Genomic DNA, 10,519 nt, shown 5'->3' with positions numbered 1-10,519 from the left:
TGCATTGGCCACGCCTACGCAGAAACGTGTTCTGTCATTGGTTTGGTAAATAAATGGCCATAACTTGGGAAGCACTTGCCCGATTAATATCAACCTTGAAAAGGCACATACTCAGGTCCCCAACAATAAAGCTGGCAAGTTTCAATTAGATCGGACCAGTGGTTGTCGAGAAAAAGTGGTCACAGACACACACACACACACACACACACACACACACACACACACACACACACACACACACACACACACACACACACACACACACACACACACACACACACACACACACACACACACACACACACACATACTGGCAGGATACCAGTCAAAGACGGGTAATGTCACTGAAATGAAAGTATGTGTTCGATGTGGGTTACTCACAGATTCAGTGGAGTCAATTTCGTTATGAGAGGGTGTCTTCAGTCGTCTACTGTAGCACATTTTTAAAAACAACATTCCTCGTTTTGTTGTCTGGGGCATGGACATGCAGCCTGCATCTTCATCCAACTCTTGATGCCGCAAGGTAAAACATCCCGTGGGAGAAAACAGATGGACGTAGATGTCGTCCGACGATTTTGAACGACTGTCCTTGTGCTTTGTTTATTGTCATGGCAAAGCAAGATCGTATGGGAAATTGTAGTCGGCAGAACTGGAACAGCAGGTCACTGTCTGATGGTATAAGCGGTATCCTTGGAATTAATGCGTTTTCCTGCTGACGGTCCATTAATGAGGACTACCTCAATCACATTTGGCCTCATTCGGTACACTGTGCAGCGGGTGCCATTCGTAATATTGTTACGAATTTGGAAGCCTTTTGCACAGAGACAGTCAGCAGTCCCATCGTTCAGTTATTTCGTTAAGTATATGTGGATAGTTAGAATGCCTCCCCTATGTCTCACGGGTTAATTTCATGTGTGTGCTGCGAGTTTCTTTTTCGTTAGTTTTCTTCATCAATTCACTTCACACCAAGGCGCCATAACGCACGTGATGGAGGCCATGGACATAGGCGGGGGTGAGATCACCTCAGGGCCGACTCCGCCCCAGCAAGATGGAATGTTCCCTTCGTCCAACCGGGGTGAGATCACCTCAGGGCCGACCCGCCCCAGCCAGATGGAATGTTCGCCTCGTCCAATGAGAGGAGGACACCGATCGCCCGACGCTTTCCGACCAATCCGGAGGTGAGTTACCTCAGAGCGGATCCCTCCAACTGTCCGGGGTGGGATGGGGTTGGAGGGATAAGAAAGGTCGCGCGAGACCGCGCGGCTACTTAGGTAAATTGGAATCAGACAAAAATACCCCAACCGCGCGGTCGAAATATTGACGTCCATGGTCCATTAAGCGACCCGTCGACTTCGGAGTTGTACGGAGTGACGACCTTCAATTCCGGTGTTCGGTGGGAGACGGCCCAACTGCTCCGTCCTCGCCAGCGAACCCGGCACTACAACAATATTGGATGCATCCAATGCACGGAGAACCATGACTGGGGATCCCACTTTCAGCTTCAGTTTGTGTGGCAGTATCCCTGATATTTCGATGGAATTTAGGAATTCCACAGGGAACTGCACCGCCTCCTCAGGAGTGAGTGTACTATTGATGGAATTGTAGTTTTTGGCATGTTGCCACCTGGAAACCAATAGAAGTAATTAGCAATGAGCGTTTGAATCAAAGGATTTTAGTTCTTGGATTACGAGCTAAAATATCCTGTAGTGTAAAGCAAATAACAATGATTTTTGTTTTCTGGTTTTAAAAATGTTTTGTCTGCTTCAGACCCCGAAGCTCATTTTCACCCCTGAATTTCACGAAAGATAAGCATCAGTTCACCACAAAAATTACATTAAGCCCCTTTCCAGAGAGTAAAGTTAATACCTGCCAAATGTCCGGAGTTACGATGTGATTGGCGCCGCAAATTGTCACCAAAATTTGGCGTTTCTATATTATTGTATAGATGGCGACCAAATCACGTGACCGATGACGTCATCATTTTTTTTTCTGTGGACCATTTTCGTTCTGTACAGAGAAAAACACTAAAGTTCTGTGCGGACAAACAAAGACAGACAAACGGACCCAAATGCAATTCCCTATCGTTCAGCGAGAGGGTAACAATCAAAACTGGGTTTCATCTAAACCACAAAACAAAGTTTCCTTCAGTGAAGGTCTACTCACCGCAATTTATTTCATCACTTCCATCACCACAGTCATATAGGCCGTCACAACGCCAGGATGCAGTCACACAGTCCCCACTTTGACATTGGAATTGGGTCTTCTCATCACAAGAAAAATCTAGACAAAGGTCAAAGTTCATGTTTCAGCTTTTGACGTCCAATTAAAATATTCCATCAAGATGTAAAACTCCATCAAAATCTGCAGATGATGTGTGTGTGTGTGTGTGTGTGTGTGTGTGTGTGTGTGTGTGTGTGTGTGTGTGCGTGTGTGTGGATGTGGATGTGTGTGAGTGTGTGTGTATGTGTGTATGTGTGTGAGTGTATGTGTGTGAGTGTGTGTGTATGTGTGTGTGTATGTGTGTATGTGTATGTGTGTGAGGGTGTGTGTGTGAGGGTGTGTCTGTGTGAGGGGGTGTGTGTCTGTCTGTGTGAGGGTGTGTGTGTGTGTGTGTGTGTGTGTGTGTGTGTGTGCATGTGTGTGTGTGTGTGCATGTGTGTGTGTGTGTGCGTGTGTGTGGATGTGTATGTGTGTGAGTGTGTGTGTGAGTGTATGTGTGTGAGTGTATGTGTGTGAGTGTGTGTGTATGTGTGTGTGTATGTGTGTATGTGTATGTGTGTGAGGGTGTGTGTGTGAGGGTGTGTCTGTGTGAGGGGGTGTGTGTCTGTCTGTGTGAGGGTGTGTGTGTGTGTGTGTGTGTGTGTGTGTGTGTGTGTGTGTGTGTGCATGTGTGTGTTAAGGTGCTCAAGGTCATGAGCAATAAGAATCCGAACTCGCACAACCAGAACCACTCTCGTCCCACGCGGGTGTGAGAAGAATTCAGCGCACACCCGGACAGCACAACACACCACGAGCACATGGAATGACCGAACTCACTGAAACCCAAAACGAAAACCAGGTGGATTGCAAAGGAGAAATATCCCAACCACATTGTTCAGGAAAACATCCCTTGTGCTGGAAGGAGTCAGAGGCCACAGAACCACTCAAGAGAACAACGGTGAAGATGCTCGAGAAAACCCGAAACTTGAGATTCAACAAGAACGAAAAAAGATAATCTCCTCACAATTTGAACAAAAACAAAAAATAAAATCTCCTCACAGATTCAACAAGAACGAAAAAACAATCTCCTCACTGATTCAACGAGAACGGAAAAGTAATCTCCTCACAGATTCAACGAGAACGAAAAAATAATCTCCTCACAGATTCAAGGAGAACGAAAAAAAATCTCACAGATTGAACGACAACAAAAAAATAATCTCCTCACAGATTCAACGAGAACAAAAAAATAATCTCATACATTCAACGAGAACAAAAAAATAATCTCCTCACAGATTCAAGGAGAACGAAAAAAAATCTCACAGATTCAATGAGAACGAAAAAAAAATGTCCTCACAGATTCAACGAGAACGAAAAAAAAATCTCATAGATTCAACGAGAACGAAAAAGCAATCTCCTCACAGATTCAACAAGAACGAAAAAATAATCTCCTCACAGAATCAAGGAGAACGGAAAAAAATCTCACATTCAACGAGAACAAAAAAATAATCTCCTCACAGATTCAACGAGAACAAAAAAATAATCTCCTCATATATAGATTCATCGAGAATGAAAAAATAATCTCACAGATTCAACGAGAACAAAAAAATAATCTCCTCACAGATTCAACGAGAACAACAAATAATCTCCTCACAGATTCAATGAGAACAAAAAAAAATCTCATAGATTCATCGAGAATGAAAAAATAATCTCCTCATAGATTCAACGAGAACAAAAAAAAAAACCTCAGATTCAACGAGAACGAAAAAAAACTCCTCACAAATTCAACAAGAACGACAAAATAATCTCAAAGATTTAACGAGAACGAAAAAATAATCTCCTGATAGATTCAACGATAAAGAAAAAATAATCTCCTAACAGGTTCAACGAGAACGAAAAAATAATCTCCTCACAGATTCAAGGAGAACGAAAAAAAATCTCACAGATTGAACGAGAACAAAAAAATAATCTCCTCACAGATTCAACGAGAACAAAAAAATAATCTCATACATTCAACGAGAACAAAAAAAAATCTCCTCACAGATTCAAGGAGAACGAAAAAAAAATCTCACAGATTCAATGAGAACGAAAAAAAAATGTCCTCACAGATTCAACGAGAACAAAAATAATCTCATAGATTCAACGAGAACGAAAAAGCAATCTCCTCACAGATTCAACAAGAACAAAAAATAATCTCCTCACAGAATCAAGGAGAACGGAAAAAATAATCTCCTCATATATAGATTCATCGAGAATGAAAAAATAATCTCACAGATTCAACGAGAACAAAAAAATAATCTCCTCACAGATTCAACGAGAACAACAAATAATCTCCTCACAGATTCAATGAGAACAAAAAAAAATCTCATAGATTCATCGAGAATGAAAAAATAATCTCCTCATAGATTCAACGAGAACAAAAAAAAAACCTCAGATTCAACGAGAACGAAAAAAAACTCCTCACAAATTCAACAAGAACGACAAAATAATCTCAAAGATTTAACGAGAACGAAAAAATAATCTCCTGATAGATTCAACGATAAAGAAAAAAATCTCCTCACAGATTCAACGAGAACGAAAAAATAATATCCTCACAGATTCAACGAGAACGAAAAAATAATCTCCTAACAGGTTCAACGAGAACGAAAAAAAATGTCACAGATTCAACGAGAACGAAAAATTAATCTCCTCACAGATTCAACGAGAACAAAAAAATAATCTCATACATTCAACGAGAACAAAAAAATAATCTCCTCACAGATTCAAGGAGAACGAAAAAAAAAATCTCACAGATTCAATGAGAACGAAAAAAAATGTCCTCACAGATTCAACGAGAACAAAAATAATCTTATAGATTCAACGAGAACGAAAAAGCAATCTCCTCACAGATTCAACAAGAACGAAAAAATAATCTCCTCACAGAATCAAGGAGAACGGAAAAAAAATCTCACATTCAACGAGAACGAAAAAATAATCTCACAGATTCAACGAGAACAAAAAAATAATCTCCTCATATATAGATTCATCGAGAATGAAAAAATAATCTCCTCACAGATTCAACGAGAACAAAAAAATAATCTCCTCACAGATTCAACGAGAACAACAAATAATCTCCTCACAGATTCAATGAGAACAAAAAAAAATCTCAGATTCAACGAGAACAACAAATAATCTCCTCACAGATTCAATGAGAACAAAAAAAATCTCACAGATTCAACGAGAACAAAAAAATAATCTCCTCATATATAGATTCATCGAGAATGAAAAAATAATCTCCTCACAGATTCAACGAGAACAAAAAAATAATCTCCTCACAGATTCAACGAGAACAACAAATAATCTCCTCACAGATTCAATGAGAACAAAAAAAAATCTCATAGATTCATCGAGAATGAAAAAATAATCTCCTCATAGATTCAACCAGAACAAAAAAAAACCTCAGATTCAACGAGAACGAAAAAAAACTCCTCACAAATTCAACAAGAACGACAAAATAATCTCAAAGATTTAACGAGAACGAAAAAATAATCTCCTGATAGATTCAACGATAAAGAAAAAAATCTCCTCACAGATTCAACGAGAACGAAAAAATAATATCCTCACAGATTCAACGAGAACGAAAAAATAATCCCCTAACAGGTTCAACGAGAACGAAAAAAAATGTCACAGATTCAACGAGAACGAAAAATTAATCTCCTCACAGATTGAACGAGAACAAAAAAATAACCTCCTCAAAGATTCAATGAGAATGAAAAAATAATCTCCTCACAGAATCAATGAGAGCTAAAAAATATTCTCCTCACAGATTCAGCGAGAACAGAAAAATAATATCCTCACAGATTCAAAGAGAAAGAAAAAATAATCTCATTTATTCAACGAGAACAAAAAAATCTCCTTACAGATTCAACGGCAACAAAAACAATGTCCTCACAGATTCAATGAGAACAAAAAAATCTCCTCACAGTTTCAACGAGAATGAAAAAAAATCTACTCACAGACTCAACGAGAATGAAAAATAATCTCCTCACAGATTGAACGAGAAAGAAAAATATATCCTCACAGATTCAACGAGAACGGAAAAATAATATCCTCACAGATCCAAAGAGAACGAAAAACTCCTCACAGATTCAATGAGAGCTAAAAAATAATCTCCTCACAGATTCAACGAGAACGAAAAAAAACCCCGAAAACACAACGAGCGGGACAAGACCAATCGAGCTGAAGCAAACGACACTGTAACTGCACTGCTACTGATTGGTCAAAGGACACCACGTGTGTTGTGTGGGCGGTGTTATGCATGAGGATTTCAGCAAACACGACTGGACCAATCACGTTTGTGATCATCCTGTTCTCCCAACTCAATGTGGTGGCTTGGGTGTTACAGGAACGACTTTCCACACAGGTGCAAGAGTCGTCTCACCTGTTGAGCCAGGTAACATGTTAAATAATTATTCGATCAAATAGTAAAGGGATAAAAAGCTCCTGTTGGGCATTTTACAAACTTCAATTCGAGCTTTTAAACCGAGGAAAAGTAAACTAGATACCTTTCATTGTCGATGTCATGCCGGGAGTTTTCCTGGGGATGTTAGTAGGTGGTGCAGGTGCAAGCTCACCCACACCTGTCGATGCACATTTTGGAATAAATATGAGATCATGACAATGAAAACAAACACAATTCATGGTCTCCATTAAGGGGGAAAGCGAGGAAGGGGTGGAGGAGAGCGAGGCCTCACCAAAGTCACTATACACTCTGGGAGTCTCATAAAACGGAGGAGAGAGGGAAGTAGTGGGGAGGGAAGGGGGTGTTCTGGATATGCGTTTGATCGGGGGACTTCAGGAAAGCGGGGGTGGGGGGGGCAGTGGGAATGATTCCCCAATGCCAACATTAGTCCAAAATTGAGTGAAATTGGGAACATTAAAACATCATGTTCAAACAGGTTACACGAAACAACGCCCGTACACCGCCCAGAGACGTCCGTGAGGAGGAAGGGGGGGGGCTTTTGGAGGGGGTAAGCGTGAGGGAAGGGGAACGGAAGGAAGGATGTTTCCCTTCAATCGTTGAAAAATTCGCACCAGTATTTGTGCCTTTATTTAATTTCCACACATACAATAACCTCTGGAATCTATTGTTAACCTGAGAGATGAATTGTGGAATTGATCCGAGCAGCAGCTCCGACTGATTTAAAAAAAAAAACTTTCATTTGTCCAATTCGTACATTCTTTGACCCCTGTTCCTCTCCTCGACCCCCAGAGAGTTGTCTGGTGGTGGAGGGGACTTGGGAGGGGGATAGCATGAGGAGAAAAGAAGGCAGTGTGAGAGGAGGGAAGGGAAGGCAGAGAGGGAAAGGAAGGCAAAGAGGGAAGGGAAGTGTGGACAGAAAGAGAGGAGGAAAGGTAATGCAGTGAGAGGAGAAGGGAAAAGAAGGCAGAGAGGGAAGGGAAGTGTAGACAGAAAGAGGGGAGGGAAGGGAAGCCCGTGAGAGGGAAAGGAAGGCAGCCTGAGGGGAGGGGAAGGCAGCATGAAAGTGTGGGTGGGGGTGGTGGTCGGCAGCGAGAAGGGGAGGGGGAGGCAGCGTGAAAGAAAGAGGAAGCGTGGAGTGCCGGGGCATGAAGGGAGGCAGTGCAAGAGCAAATGAAGGAAGTGTGAGGGGAGGGGGAGGGAAGGCAGTATTGGAGGAGCAATGGCAGCATAGCCATTCCCATGATGAATTCCCATGATGAACTCAGGGAATTCCCATGATGATAAAACACATCCAAACAGCAACGTTTTCTTTGTAACCGCCGTGTTCTATATAAAACCACGAGAGAGCATTTAAATATTAAATCCAAAACCCATACCATCTACCTGGCAAAGGACTCCCAGCATGCATGTCTCACCCCCCACACGTTCCTCAAACCTACTCACAGTCCATGGTAAATGTGCACGTGTAATCAGCTTATGAAATAACCTCAACCAATGAATGCAAAAAGCATCTTTACCACAATCAATCTCATCGGCTCCGTTGTCGCAATCCTCGTTCCCATCGCACAGCCAAGCCTTTGGTACACATTGACTTGACACCGTACCACCACATGCAAACTCCGCAGGAGGGCAGGTCCTATTGTCTGAAACAAAAGCATTGTGAGGCAACGCCATCACAACTATTGAAGCAAGACCACAGGTCTGTTTTGTTTTTGAAATGAAGGGGGGAAAACTCACAAAAAACCAGGCCGATGAGCTCAAAAATAGCCATCACACCCACAAAGAGATCATGTTAATATGCTTAATGAAAAATATGGGATAATTAAACTCCATATTAGAATATAAAACAGTACTTGAACTCACGACAGGTTGCTGGATCTTCATCAGATCGGTCGGTGCAGTCCACCTCTCCATCACAAACCCAATTTTTCGGTAAGCATTTACCTCCAACACAAGCAAATTCAAAAAGCGTGCAGGATTGAGAAGCTGCAGAATCCACCACAAAAAGAAAACAAGAAAAAGATCAATCAGAGATTGCGCACCCTCACCAAGAATTGTGTTGTGTGGTGTTTGTGTACTGGTGTGTTACGTCGTTAATAAGAGATGTAATCAGAACTACCATTTTATTACTGCTGGCAGTGATAACCGGGAACCAAGTCAGGTACCAAGCCGGGTACCAAGCCGTGCCCCTTTTATGGGACACCGAACACTGACCGATGAAGTTTTTATGATGATACAATTTAATATGGAATGAGATTAAAATATATCAATTATAATGGAAGACCAAATCGGGACAGTCCTTCATCACAGTAATCAGAATCCAATCCAATCCATTGGGATCATACTCCGCAGAGAGCATCAGTGCTGCCAAAACGGTCTCCTGTCTTGGACGGGTCACCACTTCAACACAGGATACCTGACCAGCTCAATCATGCCAACAAGCTGGTACTCAGGTTGCTGACCTCAGAAGGATGGCAGGCTGAGTCAATCCCAGCTAGTTTTAATTGAACAGAAAAGCAGGATTTGAACTCAGGACTCGAGGGTCCCAAACCCATCAATCTAACCATTAAATCAACAACAGGCACACATACATTGCAATACTACGCAATTAATAGATGTACGTGTGGTCAGGGTGCAACTGATGCAATTAATACACGTATCGTCACATGGCTTCACAGATGGCTTCACGCATGGACCGAGTCGTAAGTGTCTCATGGGTCCTAAGAGTCTTCGAGGTCTTTAGGAGTCTTTGGGGTCATCAAGGTCTTAAATGGTCTTCGAGGTCTGAAAGGGTCTAATTGATTTTTGGGTATTTAAGGGTCTTCAGGCTCTTGATGGTCTTAAAGGGTGTTCGGGGTCTTCGGATTCTTTGGATTATTAAGGATCTTTAAAGGTTGAGGTGGTGAATGAAAATACCTTGAGGACAATCCCTGGATCAGACTTGGTCTGTGTGTTAAATGTGGTGGTTGCCAGCCCAGCGGTCTTTGCAAAAAACGTGAACATACAGACAGACGACAAATTTTATTTCTGAGATGACACTTTGAACCTCAACAGAAATAGCAAGTTAGAACATTCCAATGGACATCTTGTGTGTTTTATATCCAGTCTGGCACCCTGCCTTGCTCTTTACAAACTGGCAACCCATTTCGTGCCCACTACTTGATTTGTTGATGTATTGTTACGGGGCCGGGTATCGGCGACGAACACGTCCGCCAGATGGAGCAGTAGAGTCGGCTCCACCGATCACCCGGAATGTATAGGTCGCCCCTCCGGATAACTTCGGAGCCGACGGGTCCCTTATCGGACCGAAGTTCGCCAATAGGTCGACCACGTGGGGTAGGGTCGATTGCCAATTTCAATTTACCTAAATACTCACGTCGTCCAACTACCGGGGAAATTCACCCTCGACGATGTTCGAACGGAACGAGACGCCGGCGTACTCGAACCGTGAGCGACCCGGGCGGATGGCCGTCGGTCAAAATGTCCCTTTACAGCGGCAACAGCCTGGTTAATTCCCCAACACGCAATATTCCCCAACACCCAACAATTAAACCAATAGAAGAAACACAAAACGAACTGATACATTTAACATATGGTTTATTTATAATGGGGTAGGGGTGCACAGAAGGAGCAGAGTTATCATGACAAATAGAAATGCAATCAATGTACAAGCAAAAAGCACTTATCCAGTTGCCACTTAAAGACGGGCCCACAGACAGATACACACAAACACACAGAAATGGATCCCAATGGTCTTTATTGAAGGCCTCCAGCTTGACGATAGGTAGCTGGAGACCAGAGCCTACACTTGGACCTGTCCACCTCGTGTGGTCTTCGACAATCCGGCTCGACGGGACTCGA

The 10,519-nt window shown here is 42.4% G+C and overlaps 1 protein-coding gene across 4 annotated transcripts in view; it reads right to left on the bottom strand.

Annotated features, from left to right (window-relative positions):
* Positions 1–372: 372 nt before the first annotated feature.
* The window catches only part of LOC147008359 (low-density lipoprotein receptor-related protein 8-like), a 14,971-nt gene continuing 4,824 nt past the window's right edge, over positions 373–10,519 (bottom strand). For 2 of the 4 annotated variants that reach the window (XM_085864976.1, XM_085864975.1), the window contains exons 3-7: positions 8,522–8,644; positions 8,176–8,301; positions 6,741–6,815; positions 2,164–2,280; positions 373–1,207 (exon numbers count right to left, since the gene is read on the bottom strand). In XM_085864976.1, the coding sequence (XP_085721102.1) occupies positions 951–1,207; positions 2,164–2,280; positions 6,741–6,815; positions 8,176–8,301; positions 8,522–8,644 (698 nt within the window). In that variant the 3' untranslated portion in view covers positions 373–950. Of the gene's footprint in view, positions 1,208–1,565; positions 2,008–2,163; positions 2,281–6,528; positions 6,617–6,740; positions 6,816–8,175; positions 8,302–8,521; positions 8,645–10,519 lie in introns of those variants that run through there. The other 2 variants (XM_085864977.1, XM_085864978.1) reach the window with 2 other exon arrangements.

Source organism: Eptatretus burgeri, chromosome 19 (genome assembly GCF_056783735.1).
Source record: "Eptatretus burgeri isolate ZD-2024b chromosome 19, Ebu_testis_v1, whole genome shotgun sequence".
NCBI lineage: Eukaryota > Metazoa > Chordata > Myxini > Myxiniformes > Myxinidae > Eptatretus > Eptatretus burgeri.
Note: the sequence above shows the minus strand (reverse complement) of the source record. Positions and strands in the feature narration are given on the sequence as shown.